This window comes from Pleurodeles waltl, chromosome 8 (genome assembly GCF_031143425.1).
Source record: "Pleurodeles waltl isolate 20211129_DDA chromosome 8, aPleWal1.hap1.20221129, whole genome shotgun sequence".
Lineage (NCBI taxonomy): Eukaryota > Metazoa > Chordata > Amphibia > Caudata > Salamandridae > Pleurodeles > Pleurodeles waltl.
Genome location: NC_090447.1, coordinates 1,542,258,668 through 1,542,277,591, shown reverse-complemented (window position 1 = coordinate 1,542,277,591; position 18,924 = coordinate 1,542,258,668). Strand labels below are relative to the sequence as shown.

Sequence of the window (18,924 nt, the reverse complement as noted above, 5' to 3'; positions counted from 1 at the left end):
TGTCTCCACTCACTGACTCACCCCACACCTCAGTTTACTACCATGATCTCCCAAACAACCCTACTAAATTCTCCCTCATGTATCTCTCCCGTGACTCATCACAAACCTCATCTTACTGCTATGATCTCTAATCCATTTCTAGATACTTTTCCTTCCTCCGTCTCTCCTTTGACTCATCTCAAACCTCTTCTTACTACTACGATCTCCCAAATAACACTTTCTAAACTCTTCCCACTTCTATCCCTCTGTTATTCTATTCACTCCAACTAACAGACTTGCGTGTCCACGGCTCAAATTAACTCCTATTTCGCTACACTAGTGTTTGATTAAGCTTTATTTCAGGTGGAAGCCATAAAAGCCGTACGCATACACAGAATAATAAATACATGTGATTCCTAAAAACATATATACAGTTGCATAAAAACATTATTGAGACCAAAATTCATAAAATCTCCAAGTGAACTGAGGGGCCCCCAATGAGTGATCACTCTAGTAAGTTTGTCACTGGCTGGTGTCATCCATAAGTGAGCACTGGTATAATCACAATTACCGGCCAGTGACAATTATGGAAGAATTAAAGTCCACAGAGTGCGAAATCACCTTTGATCTCTTGGACCAAGCACGTTGGAGATATCTAGCTACTGCGAAAGACCTTTTCGCTGGTGTCACTTGTCAGTATGCGAAATGTCTCCCGGTAGTTTTTGGCACCAAGAAGCCTACACAAGGGAATAATCCACTTTCTCCTGGGTGTTAGGTATCTTGGCCAAAAAAAAAAAAAAATTGGCCCAAGGTCTCGGTTTGCTTCGGGCAATGATGACAAGAGCCAGACACACAACTACCTTTATTCCGGCCTGAGGTAAAAGAACTCAGTAGCAAAGTCCCCAGTCTGAATTTAATAAACAAGGCTGGACTGGGCCGGTTGTTATCCATATAATAATCTAACTTTGGTGAGCACGTATGGTGTAAGAATTGTTCCGTTCTGCGGCCTATTGACTGGTTATGCCATATCTGGGATAGTGGCGCCTCCCAATACAGCCGCTTGATACGAGGAATCATAGCTCTTGTTATAGCCGGGGCACCTCCATACCTCCTGCATTTTGATCCAATTATACAGATCTCTAATGTGTCCGAACCAGGGGACTGATACAGTGCTGTCAATTGTCAATAACTCAGACACAGCCGCTCGATAAGGGCTCAAGTGCCCAGCGGGCCAAAGACGTGCCCGGGACATGAGCGGTTTCAAGGCAATTACGGATCTGATTGAGCGCCACGTCAAATCTAAGAGGAATAAGAGGCGTACTAGCTGTTAAATACAACAAAGAGCATAGAAACTTATTTTCGAACAGAGTCCATCTCTGCGAATTGCAGTGCCCCCAAAGCTTTGCGTCATAAATTGCCGCTGTCACTGCAGCAGCCGTGTACACCATGAGAGCTGGCAAGAGAGACCCTCCCATTCAGTTTTAAATTTTTCTTCCACAGACCATGATAGATTATCTGTTAATCTTATTCCCAGGCAGTCAAATTGGCTAATCTGTTCCATGGATACGCCCCCAATGGTAATTTTCCCCCTAAATGCTTTGTTTGGGTTTATGGCCATGAACCTCAATTTCTCTAAGTTGATTTCCAGCCCCCTCTTCTCACAAAACACTGTGACTGAGTCTAATTCACTTTGCCACGTTGGGGGGGGGGGAGACCTCCTCCCCTCAGAATAGCATTACTTAAAGTGTTTAGGTACAATGTCCAAACTTCGGGACGTGACAGGTACAGATCGCCTGTTATGCCACCTGGGCCCACGTCCTTTCCTTTGTGTAATGTTTGGAGTGCCTGGGAGGTTTCATCCAGGGTAAAAATTGCCTAGTCGAAGCCCAGGGAGCCTGATTTAGTGAGCAATGGATTAGAGGCAGAGCTGTTGCCCAGTAGTGTTGGTTGGGGTGCTTTATCACTGAGCCTTTCTCTATAGAGAGCTTCAAAGTGATTCACCCGTCTTTCAGGCTGTATTGATGGGTCGCTCTCATCATTTTGGGGATCCTTCTTATCTGCCACCGTCTTTCAGCATAGTTTGATATCTCCCTCTCGAAGGGAGTCAGATAAGGTGTCCCATTGGGCACTCTCACAGTCCTTTTTGGCTTTGTTTAATGTCTTTTTATAGAAGCTCCTCACTGCCCTTGTCTTGTATTCCCTGTAGGCAGTGCTCCCAGTAGTGAGATTTTGCCTGGCGACAATGGGTAAAACAGCTGAGAGGTTTGCCAGTGCCCGTCCCTCTTCTTCTTGCTACCGTGAAGAGAGGCCTCAGTCGGTCCATCAGACAACAGTGCGGCGGCACAAAGTCTGCTAGTGGACGGTTAGTGGACATCAAAGGGGACAGACTCTCTAGGACATTGTGGTAAATTGCAGCCTGGACCTTCATGTCGTTTGCCACCGCCGTCCACCTTACATTCTTATTGTTATTGGTCGTCTTTGCATTGTTACCCATTACCCACGGGGACAGTCCATTACTTTTGAACAAAGGTGCTGCAAAGGTTGCACAAAGGGCTTGGTGGTCACTATCGGCCCTTGGAATCACTACCATGTTAATGAGAGATAACCAGAGCAAGTGATCTACAAAGATATAGGCCCTCATTATGAACATGGCGGTTCAGACCTGCATGCCGGCGGTGGCGGAATGTCTATTATACGGCAGGGTCTCAAGGGGCCTGGCGGTCTGTGATGAGACCGTCACCATGAACGTGGCGGGGTTTCCTGCCATGTTCATAATGACTCCCATAGTCAAGATGACTCACAAGAGTACCTTTCTTAAACGTAGGTGCGGCCGGGGTATCTGACTTTGTATTCCCATTGACCTGCTTTAGCCCTACACTAGTTGTTCAATTCTCCAACTGGGCTGCCTCTTCTAAGGTTTTATATGTCACTACCTGCACTGGTCCAGATCTGCCCATAGATTCTACATGCTGGATTATTAGTTGCGGGTGGTCTTTGTTGCAACTAATTTGGGTGTTACAGTCCCCTGCCAAAATTAGTCCTGTTCCCCCCGGGCAGCTGGATCAGCATGTCCGCAAGGTGGATCATCCTGGAGGTCTGGATGCTTAATGGGGCCGGTCTCATGTAGGTATTTACAATAGCTATATGAGTGAACCCCCTTTGGTTCTTGATCTTTAATTGAATGGCCAGAATGTCTCTGTTGGTACTAGGGATCACTTCTGCCTTTGGAAATAAATCCTGTTTTAACTAGATTACCAAATCTCCTGAGTCTCCTGATGGAGCGGGGAGTGCTAGCTTCTGGAAAGTCAGATGCCCAACTCTGTGCGCAGCTGTATTGCTCATGTTTCCTGCATCAGGACGACATGGTGCTGGCCTATAAATCTGCAGCATTCTGGATCGCTTGGTTTTCTTCTTAGGCTCGCCACATTCTGTGATAGAAGTTTTATTAAGTCACCATCATATGTTCCCGACCCCCACTCCAGCGCCTTATGTGGGTTGATAGTATGTTGCCTCCCTGCCAAGTCTCAGTGGTCATCAAAAGGCTCTTGGCAGATTGGTTCCCTCCCTTCCTCACGGTTTGCTATAGGCCAGGTGAGTTTGAAATTAATCGAATTCTAACTGCTTGCGGAACACTTGTCCATTGCAGCTAACTGCTGCTCCTCTAGTCAGTCAACATCTGACATGTCTCCAGTAATTTCTAAATTAGCATAGTGCGGATGTTGGAGGGATGGATTTCTAAGGTTATCCCTATATCTGCAGTTTTCAGATGTTAGAGGGATATTTGATCTTACCCTTATCTGTGACAGTGTTCGAAGTCCAGGTGTTTGCTCAAGGGATAATAGGTCATTTACTAGATCTTGGTTTCATAGCTTCAGCCCTATGCAGTCTGGCCCTGTGTCTATTCCTGTAATTCTCTCAGCGTGCCTTATATCCTCTCTTATTACCGATCTGCATTCCCTCGTTTTTGTAATCCAGTGGATTACTTTATTTATAAGTGAGGCTCGGGATTCGCTATTATCCTGAGGAAGCTTTCGGGCATACGTCAGATACAGATCATATTGTTTTCCATCATTGTTGTGCTGGGGAGGTCTTCCTGCTATTTCTTGCTTCCCAAGTACCCGACACCCTGTGTTATCTCTGGAGGTCTGCTCCTTCCCCCCGTTAGATTACGAACACTTGGTTTGAGCATGGCTGGGAAGTTGTTCCCCAAATGCAGCAGTGGGGGCTATATTTGTGCGCCCCCTCCTACTCCCTGTGTGATCATAAATATTGGGGAGTTGGACTGGAGGTAGAAATGTCTGCACAGGGTCTGTTGCGGGGGTGACCTTCCTAACGTTGCTGCTATGGCCGTCAAACAGTCCAATTTCTCATACAACATTTTGCCCAGAGTGCTCATGTAATCTCGTAAATTCCCGATTTCTCCCCTCAAGTGGGCTAGCTGGGCCCTAGTACACCTTCTCCCATGTTGCCTCCAAAGTTGTTGGCCTCACTCGTTTGGGTAGTTTTACAGTTACCGTTTCTGGGATCCTCAAGTAGTTCAAAGCGATTAATGCACTCAACAGTGGGCTCAGTTAGCAGTAATGGCCTCTCCTGGGCGTGTTCAGTGGAGGATAGGGGAATTTCAGGAGGGAAGCCCTTCTCCCTATCACCCCCTGACTGTTTCCCATTGGTGGCCTTGGGAACCTGATGTTGTCTGTTCGATTTTTTGAAGAAGAAGTTAATGTGTTTTGTTGGTGCCTCAGCCCCCCCTTCCCAGCATCTTTGGTCTTTGGGGCTAACAGGATTTCCACTTCCTCAATGAGATTGTCTATTTGCGCCATAGTAAAGTTCTCAGCAGAATGTCTGGGGTGTCTTCTGGCCAAGCCTGACCCAGTTGGCTTGTCGCTCGCTTTCCTCTTCCCCATGTCTTCTCGCAATGCCTAGTAACCAAAACCTTCTAGATTCCCCTTAACGTGTAGGGGCAAAGTCCATAAATAACAAGGAGGGCTTAGAGGTCGATTGGTCTAGCAAGCAGCAACTCACCACTGAAGGGGGGCCTGCGGATTTCCAAACCAAGAGGGGGGGCCAAGTCCTGCCTCTTCCTGGCGCTGACGGGCGCCTACCTGGTGCGGTCCGTGCCACGGTGTGTAGCACGGGGTGGGCTCCTCCCCCTTCTGGTCTGAGCCTCCTGGCGCAAGAAGTTATGGGACCTTGAGTCCCCCTTTGGCAAACAGCAGCAGCTAGGTTGAGGCCAGTCCTGCACCGTGGTAGTGTGAGCAGCGCTTTGTAGCGCGGGGTGGGCTCCTCCCACTTCTGGTCCGCGCCTCCTGGCACAAGAAATTATGAGACCTGGAATCTCGCTTTCACAAACAGCAGCAGCTAGGTTGAGGCGCATCCCGTGCCGCGGTGGTGCGAGCAGTGCTTTGTAGCGCGGGGTAGGCTCCTCCCCCCTTCTGGTACACGCCTCCTGACGCAAGAAGTTATGGGACCTGGAGTTCCCCTTTGGCAAATAGCAGCAGATAGGTTGAAGATCGTCCCGCACCGCGGTGGTGCAAGCATCGCTTCGTAGCGCCGGGTGGGATCCTCCCCCTTCTGGTCCGCACCTCCGGGCGCAAGAAGTTATGGGCCCTGGAGTTCCCCTTTGGCAAACAGCAGCAGCTAGGCTGAGTTGCTACACTAATGCTGTACTCATATTTCACTATACTAATCCACCACTAATTGATTTGGGTTACAGACAAGGGTGCTGCTCACTGAAAAACGCTTTGACGCCTCGTCAGAGCTATATAAATACGATACGACAGCAGTGCTTAATTTGTAAAACAGTGTTAAGGCCCAAAGGTGTGCTCTGAGGCCTGGGCCGGCACCACCCGCTGTCAAGGGTGCGGAGTGCTAAGGCTGTGCAGTCTTGATGACACCTCCTGCCACTTTCATCCACCACCGTAGACTTCCTGCTCCTTTATCACACTCTTGCACTAAATTCCTGCTTCCTCCCTTTGTCACTGCTTTTTGTCTTTTGATTCCTTCTTCTTTACCCCTTGTGTGTTCCTCTCCCTCTTCCTCTGGGTCAAAGTCTAATGAGGAAAAGTAAGTTCCACTCCTCACGAATGCGTACCGGAGGCTCAAACTAAGCACTAATGCTCATCCAATCTTAAACTTGATTCAACATAAACTGCATGCACTGGCGAACACAATACCGGCCCCTTTTCCTTGGTAGAACCAAGGATCAATGCCTAAATAACATGGGCCACTACAGCGAGCAGGGCATGGGGGCCAAGAGGAGCGAAGCCGGGCACTGGGGACACTTGTGGCAGCATGTACCACGGCTGAGTCCCAACATCACCTCGCTGAGGGGCATGTGAAAGTATCAGAACCACGTGATGGAGAAGCACAGCTGGATAGACCAGCAGCTGAGTGAAGGAAGGAAGCAGCAGAGGGAGCACCCACTCGAGTCTGAGCTCTGAACCTTATTGCAGAGACGGTGAATGGAAGCCCCCGCTAGAGCATAAGAGGGGTTGGGGCCACCGGTCATCAGATCAAGGTGAGTCTTGACTCAGTGAGATGCATTAAAGGGAAGAAAGAACCTTGGGTAGAACATCTTTACACTGCTTGATGGATGAATTAATCTGAACCCCCCCATCAGAAGAAAACCATGACAGTTAGGGCCCTGAGTAGAACATACATTAGTCGACAAGAACTTGTCTGGCCACCATCCCGCTGAACAGCTCAGCGGGGAAAAGAAGATGTGCGTAAACCACTGTCCTGGAGAGAAGATATATGGGACAGAAAATGAGGGCACATCACAAGGCAGAGTGTGTGTGATTCCTACAAGCAACAAAAAATGGAAGAACGTTGTTATAAACACAACATAGAGTGCGATATGCACAAATGAAAGTAACCTTTCAAAATAATTGCAAAATGTAGCAACCTCAAAATGATTGAGTTTGTCCTGTTCTGGCAGCGACTTGAAGGGTTCAGCGAAAGTCAATATGTGCCCCTGCACAGCAGCTCCAGAGAAGCGAAAGACTAAGAGAGAACAGAAAGAGGAAAACTGCAGACTGGAGAGATAAGGGTAGATCTCAGGGATGACCAAAGGCAGGAGGTAGAAGCAGAGGAAGAAGTGAAGAACAACGATGAGCACACGGGTGAGAATCCACTCATGGAAGTGGAAACTGAACCGGACCAGTACAATTCAAAGGATAGAGAACCACACACAGGGCAGCGCTGAAGAAAACCAGCAGAGACTGGAGGACTCTGGACTGAAGGACATCTTGAGCACTGAAGGGAGAACATCCCGGAAGTATCTAGGCTGGCTTCCAAGTTCTCAGGCCCAAAGACCTGGCACGGACAACTTCATTGAGTGGTTTGGTTTTGTGCACCTGCCCAGAAGGGTGTCCTTGCACTATGTGGATAATACCAATAAGAAAAAGAGAAGAGCACAAGAGCAAAGGGAAAGAAAAGCAGAATTCTAAGGACACAAATGAGTTTTTGTTTTTTCTTGAACAGAGTGACTACTGATTCTGGACCTATGGCTTTTAGGAACTGCAAAAATATTCTGAGAAGAGTATCACAGGCTTTGCTCAAAAGCACAGATCTTCAGTTTATGGTGGATACAAAGTGAGACTTTACAATAAAAGACTTGCTGGCAAAAATAAAGGACCTTGAAGATGATAAGTCATCAGTGATACTCAGTCAGTTAGGAGGATGCATACATGTGACAAGAAGAATGGAAAACACATGACCTGCTACGTTCTGTAGCGTCTGGAATTGTCTCATCAGGTACAGGATAAGTAACAAATAGAGAGAGTCCTATAGTCTAGAAGAGATGGAATGAGAGCCTGGACCACAGTTTTCTGCCAATCAAAAAGGAGAAGAGATGAAGAATTTTACAACCAAGAAGAATATAATAAAAGCAACTGGAAGCAACCTTATGAAACTGAGTTGAAAAGGATGGGGAAAAGTAAACATACAAACCTAGGTTCTGTTCATTATCCCAGAGAACAGGTCCTCCAGCTACCAGGGCTCAGTTTTCTCTGAGCTGCGTTTTAACTGGTTGTTTCCCATCCAAACGGTAACTTTGGATGCGAAACTGAAACTGAGAGACTGTAATATCACTGTGGAGTGATAACATAGGTTGAGATTCATCTGCAGATTGCATTGGTGAAGCCCTCAAACCGGAGGAGATGAGCAATACTGTAGATGTTGAAAAGGGTGGGGTTGATGAAGATCCTTGAGGGACTCCACATGACAGAGTGAAACCCAAGAGTGAAAACAGGGAAGCTAAATAGCAAGAGACCATGAATTCTAAAGGGAGGATAGGCAGGCCTTAGCATTTTCCTGTACCCCACAAGCCTCAAGTTGTATCAAAAAAATCTAACGCCACACCGTATTAAAGTTGGCATACAGATGCCCTGATCTACCAGCATCCTAAGTCACCCATGACATCAAGTAAAGCGGACTGTGCTGTGACAAGGGCAAAAGCTAGATTGAGGAGGATCCAAGATAGTTTGAGAATTACTATGGTGTTACAGAAACCACACGGGTAGAGGAGGAAAAGAAAATGACCATAGAGTCAGCAGAGAGTTTCTGTAGAAGAGGATATCTTCCAATTTTCTGGAACAATAGCTTCTGTAATAGACATATTTAAAAAGTTGAGAAGACTGTGTCAGCAGCATGGGACACGTTCTGATAGAGAAATCCAACTGCTGATTCCTCACCTTGTGAATTTACCCAGGCACCGGTTTGGATCCAGAAATGTTTATAGCAATTCCCTTGTGTGGAGTTGTGTGGAGTTGTGTGGTTCTGGGTGGGTTTGGGTGTGTTCTGCCCAGGACATGATGTCAGGGACCCTGTATACGTGCAACCTCCACGTGCTGATGTCAGTTCCATTCTTTCTGCACCTGCTGATGTGGATCTCTCGATTTCTGTCACTCCTGACAGATTTTTTCCCCTCAAATTACTTCAGTGTACAATGTCGCCCCATAAAAGAATGGTTTTTAAATGTGTTCTGATTATCAAAGGCAGATGCCAGTGACAGACACCCATGATGTGTCTGTGTGTGGTGCCTTGGCTCCAAACGCAACCTCAGCATTGTGTCTGTGCTTGGCAAAAATTATTAAAAAGGCCATCTGTGACCAGGAGGCCAAACCAGCAGTCGCTGAACTCCAGCGGTCAAAAAAACATGGATGGTGCAGCATTTGGTGCCACGATTGACACCACTGACGTAGTATCAATGCCAATTCTGACATTGCTGATTCCAGGAGGTGGGACAATTGGATTACCAGAGGCAGAGATGATGCCTGCCTTGGCAGCAACAGGCCTCCCACACCATTCGAGATGGAGGCCAGGGATCAGGCCAACAGTGTCCAGGCTACCAGGGGCAACAAGCTACTGGGGCGCAATGAACAGTTCTCCCCTATCATTTATCATGAGATATATTCCCAGGAATGTGGACTAATCTGCTATAATCAGAAATGATGAGTTCTTTCCCATACGTTTTCCTCTATTCGGGAGACTTCTCTGCTCACTTACTACATGCTGTAGGAAAGTTGTAAATCTGAGCAGGCCACAGCGAGGTCTTGTGTTGGAGTTGTTGGGTGGGAGGTTGACAGGAGCAGGCAGACTCCAGGGCTGCAGGGGGAGCACTGCATGCTCAGAGCATCAGGATACTGCCGTTGAGGACTGATTTGAGTCTCTTCTCACTGCCTCTGCCACAGAGCCCTGAAGCTTTTACTGGTAGTGGTATTCTTGCACCGGGTAACACGGGATTCATAGATACGAGGTCATCTGAATATTCTGGGGCATGTCCTTCCCAAGGTGAAGTCGCTCTAGCTGACTACGAATGAGGGTCCAAGTCAGTCACAGGAACTCTCATGCTGTTATCTTTGGATTGCAAAAAGATGTTTAGCTCTCTGGAATGGCACATCATGTTGGAGAAGTTGAACTTCGGTCCGCCAAATCTAAGATGGAGAAACTGTTGTGCAAGGATTCCACCTGAAGGGTAAAGGTGAAGAGAGTGGGGTCAAGCCCCCTCCACTGAGGGAAGGGGAATGAGACAGAGATGTCCCCTCCCCCAATATTTGCTGCAATCCTTCCAGACCCTGGCTTTGTTGGATCAGACAGGATCATCTATAGTGGTAAATGGGAGAAAAGGATGTGACTGTGTGTGGAAAATATTCTTCTCTGTGCAGTTGGTCCCTGGAATACTATATCCAGGCAAGATTATATCTTTATGTAATATGATATTTTTTCTGGGTTCCGAATTAAATGGAGTCTCCTGATTAGGGGTTGGAGCACGAGCCGGCTGCCAACCACCCCTTCTGAGAAGCAAAATAAGTCAGGTACCTAGGCATGGCTTTACTACAGTACCTCAGGATGGCATCACTATAGATAAAAACAGGTTGCATGAGTGCATCCTAGGGGAGGGTGTTGGTTAGAGTCAGGCATGACGCAGCATTGGAGGAGGATCCCCCAACCACTCTTGGGTACAGCCATCTCGTTCAATAAGAGAGCCTCCCCAGGTTTCTTCACATGCTGCTATCACACCATTCTGGGTTCCCAAGAAATGTATTGAGCAAAGAAAGGATTGTCAGTTAAGGCTTGGAGGCACACTCACAATTTCCCTGAAGGTGCTCTGAAGTGTACGTCTGCAGGTCATGAAGTATTGTTAGGGTGAAAATATTTGGGAAATCATCATTGATACTTGATAGGATGGTGATGGGAGACATAACCTACTTACATCTGTTGCAGAGGGAAAGGCTCACGCAAGAGTGGCCTGAGAAAAGCTGCAGTGACTAGATGGGGTAAGTGTGAGGGTAAAACAAGAGTGGCATGAGAAGAGACGCAGTGACCAAATGTGAAGAGCATGAGGCTCACACAAGAGTGGCATGTGAAGAGAGAGTGACTCAATGTGAGGAGTGTGAGGGTCACACAAGAGTGGCATGAGAAGAGACAGTGACTCAATGTGAGGGGTGTGAGGGTCACACAAGAGTGGCATGAGAAGAGGCAGTGACCCAATGTGAAGAGCGTGAGGGTCACACAAGAGTGGCATGAGAAGAGACAGTGACGCAATGTGAAGACTGTGAGGGTCACACAAGAGTGGCATGAGAAGAGACAGTGACTCAATGTGAAGAGTGTGAGGGTCACACAAGAGTCGCATGAGAAGAGACAGTGACTCAATATGAAGAGTGTGAGGGTCACACAAGAGTGGCATGATAAGAGGCAGTGATAATTGTGAAGAGCGTGAGGGTCACACAAGAGTGGCTTGAGAAGAGACAGTGACTCAATGTGAAGAGTGTGAGGGTTACACAAGAGTGGCTTGAGAAGAGACAGTGACTCAATGTGAAGAGTGTGAGGGTCACACAAGAGTGGCATGAGAAGAGACAGTGACAATGTGAATAGCGTGAGGGTCACACAAGAGTGGCATGAGAAGAGACAGTGACTCAATGTGAAGAGTGTAAGGTTCACACAAGAGTGGCATGAGAAGAGATGCAGTGACTCAATGTTAAGAGTGTGAGGGTCACATAAGAGTGGCGTGAGAAGAGACAGTGACTCAACGTAAAGAGTGTGAGGGTCACATAGGAGTGCCATGAGAAGAGACAGTGACTCAATGTGAAGAGCGTGTGGGTCGCACAAGAGTGGCTTGAGAAGAGACAGTGACTCAATGTGAAGAGTGTGAGGGTCACACAAGAGTGGCATGAGAAGAGACAGTGACGCAATATGAAGAGTGTGAGAGTGACACAAGAGTGGCATGAGAAGAGACGCAGTGACCAAATGTGAAGAGTGTGAGGGTCACACAAGAGTGGCATGAGAAGAGACAGTGACTCAATGTGAAGAGTGTGAGGGTCACATAAGAGTGGCATGAGAAGATACAGTGACTCACTGTAAAGAGTGCGAGGGTCACATAAGAGTGGCGTGAGAAGAGACAGTGACTCAACGTGAAGAGTGTGAGGATCACACAAGAGTGGCCTGAGAAGAGACAGTGACTCAATGTGAGGAGTGTGAGGGTCACACAAGAGTGGCATGAGAAGAGACAGTGACTCAATGTGAAGAGTGTGAGGGTCACATAAGAGTGGCATGAGAAGATACAGTGACTCACTGTAAAGAGTGCGAGGGTCACATAAGAGTGGCGTGAGAAGAGACAGTGACTCAACGTGAAGAGTGTGAGGATCACACAAGAGTGGCCTGAGAAGAGAGGGTGACTCAATGTGAAGAGTGTGAGAGTCACACAAGAGTGGCATGACAAGAGACAGTGACTCAATGTGAAGACTGTGAGGGTCACACAAGAGTGGCATGAGAAGAGACAGTGACTCAATGTGAGGAGTGTGAGGGTCACACAAGAGTGGCATGAGACGAGACAGTGATTCAATTTGAAGACTGTGAGGATCACACAAGAGTGTCATGAGAACAGACAGTGACTCAATGTGAAGAGTGTGAGAGTCACACAAGAGTGGCATGAGAAGAGACAGTGACAATGTGAATAGCGTGAGGGTCACACAAGAGTGGCATGAGAAGAGACAGTGACTCAATGTGAAGAGCATGAGGGTCACACAAGAGTGGCATGAGAAGAGACAGTGACTCAATGTGAAGAGTGTGAGGGTCACATAAGAGTGGCATGAGAAGATACAGTGACTCACTGTAAAGAGTGCGAGGGTCACATAAGAGTGGCGTGAGAAGAGACAGTGACTCAACGTGAAGAGTGTGAGGGTCACACAAGAGTGGCCTGAGAAGAGAGAGTGACTCAATGTGAAGAGTGTGAGAGTCACACAAGAGTGGCATGACAAGAGACAGTGACTCAATGTGAAGACTGTGAGGGTCACACAAGAGTGGCATGAGAAGAGACAGTGACTCAATGTGAGGAGTGTGAGGGTCACACAAGAGTGGCATGAGACGAGACAGTGATTCAATTTGAAGACTGTGAGGATCACACAAGAGTGTCATGAGAACAGACAGTGACTCAATGTGAAGAGTGTGAGAGTCACACAAGAGTGGCATGAGAAGAGACAGTGACAGTGTGAATAGCGTGAGGGTCACACAAGAGTGGAATGAGAAGAGACAGTGACTCAATGTGAAGAGCATGAGGGTCACACAAGAGTGGCATGAGAAGAGACAGTGACTCAATGTGAAGAGCATGAGGGTCACACAAGAGTGGCATGAGAAGAGACAGTGACTCAATGTGAAGAGTGTGAGGGTCAGACAAGAGTGGCATGAGAAGAGACAGTGACTCAATGTAAAGAGTGCGAGGGTCACATAAGAGTGGCATGAGACGAGACAGTGACTCAATGCAAAGAGTGCGAGGGTCACATAAGAGAGGCATGAGACGAGATAGTGACTCAATGTAAAGAGTGCGAGGGTCACATAAGAGTGGCATGAGAAGAGACAGTGACTCAATGCAAAGAGTGCGAGGGTCACATAAGAGAGGCATGAGACAAGACAGTGACTCAATGTAAAGAGTGCGAGGGTCACATAAGAGAGGCATGAGAAGAGACGCAGTGACTCAATATGAAGAGTGTGAGGGTCACACAAGGGTGGTATGGGGAGGTGTGAAGGTTGCATGAAGGTGTCATGCATAGAGGTCGGATGATTAAATAGGTTAGATGGGAATGAAGAGCAGTGACTAGATGGACAGAGTGTGAGGGTGGCATGCAGAACACTGACGGTGCTGTGATCTCTATTTTCTACTGGGCTGAATCTTCCCTCCTTACTTCTGATCCAACAGCTAAGAACACCCAGACCCATTTCGCCATTTTCGATTGTAGAAAGTGTTTTAACCTCCTTGCTCAAACCCACCCACCCCCCCAACCCACCATGTGAACATCAAGGACTTGCTCTCATTGTTTAGGGCATCACCAGAGACTCCTAAGTGGGCAACGAGTCCTGTTCATGGTGGCTACCAAACACTAGTCATTGGGCTGCTGCAGAGGCCAGTGACAGTCAGTCTTGGGGTATTCTGTACAATCTTTATAAGTGCGACCATTAAGTAATCTACCCAGAATCCACCTCCAAATCCACAAGCACGAGGCAGCACTGAGATCAGAGTGGTTTACCTGCTTCGCTCCCAGTCCTCAGCGGATCTCTCTGGTTGAGCCATCGGGGGCTGAGGTCCGGGCTTTGGGGCCACACTGAGTTCATATATCGCAGCGATATCAGCTGCAACAAAAAGAGAGTGGTCGATTACAAGCGGGCGAATACAGACAATCAATAGATGTAGTATTAGTAACAAGTAACGAGCTTTAGTAACAAGTAATCAGCTTTAGTAACAGGTAACCAGCTTCAGTAACGAGTAACAAGCTTAAGTAATGAGTTACGAGCTTTAGTAACAAGCAACGAGCTTTAGTAACGAGTAACTATCTTTAGTAACAAGTAACAAGATTTAGTAACAAGTTACAAGCTTTAGTAACAAGTAATGAGCTTTAGTAAGAACAAGCTTCAGTAACAAGCATTAGTAATGATTTACGAGCTTTAGTAACAAGCAACTAGCTTTAGTAATGAGTAACTAGCTTTAGTAACAAGTAACGAGCTTTAGTAACGAGTTATTAGTTTTATTAACAAGTAACGAGCTTTGGTAACAACTAACAAGCTTCAGTAACGAGTAGCGAGCTTTTGTATTGAGTTATGAGCTTTAGTAACAAGCAATGAGCTTTAGTAATAAGTTACAATCTTTAATCAAAAGCAATGAGCTTTAGTAACGAGTAACGAGCTTTGGTAACAAGTAACGAGCTCCAGTAACAAGTAATGAGCTTCAGTAATGAGTTACGAGCTTTAGTAACAGACAACTAATTTTAGTAATGAGTAACTAGTTTTAGTAACAAGTAACGAGCTTTAGTAACTCGTTACAAGCTTTAGTAACGAGTAACGAGTTTTGGTGACAACTAACGAGCTTTAGTAACAACTAACAAGCTTCAGTAATGAGTAACAAACTTTAGTAATGAGTTACGAGCTTTAGTAACAAGCATTGAGCTTTAGTAATGAGTTACAATCTTTAGTAACAAGCAATGAGCTTTAGTAATGAGTAACGAGCTTTAGGAACAAGTAACGAGCTTCAGTAACAAGTAACAAGCTTTAGTAATGAGTTATGAGCTTTAGTAACAAAGAACAAGCTTTAGTAATGAGTAACCAGCTTTAGTAATGAGTTATGAGCTTTAGTAACACAGAACAAGCTTTAGTAATGAGTAACCAGCTTTAGTAACAAGTAACAAGCTTTAGTAACATGTAACTAGCTTTAGTAACAAGTAATGAGCTTTAGTAACAAGTAATGAGCTTTACTAATGAGCTACGGGCTTTAGTAACAAACAATGAGCTTTAGTAATGAGTTCCAATCTTTAGTAACAAGCAACGAGCTTTAGTAACAAGTAACGAGCTTAAGTAACTAGTAACAAGCTTCAGTAACAAGTAACAAGCTTCAGTAATGAGTAACAAGCTTTAGTAATGAGTTACGCGTTTTAATAACAGGTAATGAGCTTCAGTAACGAGCTTTAGTGATGAGTTACAAACCTTAGTAACAAGCAACGAGTTTTAGTAATGGGTAACTAGCTTTAGTAACAAGTAACAAGCTTTAGTAACGAGTTACAAGCTTTAGTAACAAGTAACCATCTTTAGTAACAAGTAACTAGCTTTAATAACAAACTGTGACGAGTAATGAGCTGTAGTAACAAGTAATGAGGAAGGTTCCCATCAGCGTATGTTGGGTATTTATTCCTTACAAGCACCCTCATTAGTGCACCAGACACTGCACATAACAAATAATACTAGAATATGAATAATAGAAAATTCCTCAATGATTCTCACAAGACACAGGAGAGGGGTGCGGACATAAAGTTTTTTTTTTAAATAGCTACTTACAAGTGGAGCACAAGAAAGTATTTGTGAAAAAAAGCAAAGAAGGGGAGATTAGAAAAGTAACGCATTCACAGAAGAAAATACTGTGTGGAAGAGTCACACAAGGAGACAAAATATTAAGAAAAGAACAAGTGGAAGGGGGACCTTACAGGCTGGAGACAGAGGGAAAGAAAGACCTTTCACAGGTTCACTGAGAGTGTTATCCGTGTGTTTCCACAGCAGTGGGGGTACAGTCTAGTGCCTAGGAGAACCTGTGCAGATATAATGAGGTGGGCAGTGCAAAGGGTCCTGGTGGGAAACTTCCTCACATGGTCTGAACGCGAAGAGAGCCGTTTCCAGCAGGATTACCACAAGGTGCAGTGGTCTGTTGGGGCATGTGTGACCCTGGCAGGGTGCAGAGGACCAGTCCTAGTTCTGTTCAAACCACTGGAAGCAGCGAAGAGACCCTGGCAGCCCCCCCACACCTGACATGGCACGGACCCCTCACACCTGACATGACACAGACCCCTCACACCTGACATGGTACAGACCCCTCACACCTGACATGGCACATCACACAGGCATCTCACACCAGACAGAGCACATGTGTGACCCTTACATACTACAGAGGACCAGGTCTAGCCCAGTTCACACCACTGGAAGCAGAGACTCATGAGGCCTGCTCACACCTGAGATGGCACACACCTCACATGGCACAGACCCCTCACAACTGACATGACACAGACCCTTCATATTGGACTGGAAACAGACAGATCATAGCTGACAAGGCAAAGACCCCTCACATCTGACGTGGCACAGACTCCTCACATGAGACGGACATTTCACACTTGACATGACACTGACCTCTCATACCTGACATGATACAGAACCCTCATACCTGACAATCATACAGACCCCCCACACCTGACATAGCAAAGACCCCACACACAGGACATGGCACAGACCCCCTTACACCTAACATGACACAGACCCCTTACACCCAACATGACAGACCCCCCACACCTGACATGACACAGACCCCGGACACCTGACATGACACAGACCCCCCACACCTGACGTGGCACAGGCTCCTCACACCTGACATGAGGTGGACACTTCACACTTGACATGAAACTGACCTCTCATACCTGACATGATACAGAACCCTCATACCTGACAATCATACAGACCCCCCACACCTGACATAGCAAAGACCCCACACATAGGACATGGCACAGACCCCCTTACACCTAACATGACACAGACCACTTACACCTAACATGACATAGACCCCCCACACCTGACATGACACAGACCCCCCACACCTGACATGACACAGACCCCTCACACCAGACATGACAGACCCTCACACCTGACATGCACAGACCCTTCACACCTGACATGGCACACACCCCTCACACCCGACATGGCACACACCCCTCACACCCGACATGGCACACACCCCTCACACCCGACATGGCACACACCCCTCACACCCGACATGGCATACCTGACATGACACAGACACCTCACACCTGACATGGGACATACCCCTCACACCCGGCATGGTACACACCCCTCACACCTGACATGGCACACCTGACATGGCACAGACACCTCACACATGGCATGGCACAGACCCCTCACACCTGACATGGCACACATCCCTAACATCTGACATGACACAGACCCCTCACACCTGACATGGCACAGACCCCTCACACCTGACATGGCACAGACCCCTCACACCTGGCATGGCACAGCCTCCCCCATCTGACATGGCACAGACCCCCACACCTGACATGGTATACACCCTCCCACACCTGACATGGCATAGCCCCCCACCACTGACATAGTAAAGACCCCCACACCTGTCATGGCACATACCCCTTACACGACACAGACCCCCAAACCTGCCAATACACAGACCCCTCTCACACCTGACATGACACAGACCCCTCACACCTGATATGGTGCACACCCCTCACACCTGACATGGCAGAGACCCCTCACAACTGACATTGCACAGACCCTTCACACCTGACATGGCACAGATGCCTCACACCTGACATGGCACAGACCTCTCACACCTGACATGACACAGATCCCTCACACCTGACATGGCACAGACCCCTCTCACATCTGACCTGGCACAAACCCCTCATACCTGACCTGGCACAAACCCCTCACACCTGACCTGGCACAAACCCCTTATACCTGACATGACACAGACCCCTCACACCTGACATTAGATGGACCGCTCATACCTGACATGATACAGACCCTTCACACCTGACAAGGCACCTGACATGGCACAGACCCTTCACACCTGACAAGGCACCTGATATGACGCAGACCCTTCACACCTGACACGGCAGAGACTCTTCACACCTGACATGGCAGAGGCCCCTCACACCTGACATGTCACAGACCCCTCACACCTGACATGACACTGACCTCTCATACCTGACATGATACAGAACCCTCATACCGGACATGATACAGAACCCTCACACCTGACATGGAACAAACCCCTCACACCTGACATGGCACAGACTCCTCACAACTGACATGGCACTGACCTCTCATACCTGACATGATACAGACCCCTCATACCTGACATGATACAGAACCCTCACACCTGACATGGAACAAACCCTTCACACCTGACATGGAACAAACCCCTCACACCTGACATGGCACAGACTCCTCACAACTGACATGGCACTGACCTCTCATACCTGACATGATACAGAACCCTCATACCTGACATGATACAGAACCCTCACACCTGACATGGAACAGACCCCTCACACCTGACATGGCACAGACTTCTCACACCTGACATGGCACAGATCTCTGTTCCAGGCTTTGGCTACCACATGAGAGAAAGAGGGTCGCCTACTGTTTGATCGGTGGATCTGGGGTGTGTCTGCGCACAAGAGGGAAGCTGATCGCAGGTGTCTGGTTGGTTGGTGGAAGGTCATAGGTTTGTTGATGTTCTTGTTGTGCATGGCATTGTATACGTGGGTCACTATCTCAAACTGGCATCTCTTCTGGATCAGGAGCCAGTGTAGCTTCTTAAGGTGCGGGGTGATGTGATTCCTTCTGGGGAGGTCAAGGATAAGTGTTTCCACTAAGTTTTGTATTGTC

At 47.3% G+C, this 18,924-nt stretch overlaps 1 protein-coding gene across 5 annotated transcripts in view; it reads right to left on the bottom strand.

The window, feature by feature from the left end:
* Positions 1–18,924, bottom strand: part of SPAG17 (sperm associated antigen 17) — a 720,739-nt gene that overhangs the window by 115,735 nt on the left and 586,080 nt on the right. For all 5 annotated transcript variants that reach the window (XM_069203004.1, XM_069203006.1, XM_069203008.1 and 2 more), the window contains one exon: positions 14,001–14,103. In XM_069203004.1, the coding sequence (XP_069059105.1) occupies positions 14,001–14,103 (103 nt within the window). The remainder of the gene's footprint in view (positions 1–14,000; positions 14,104–18,924) is intronic.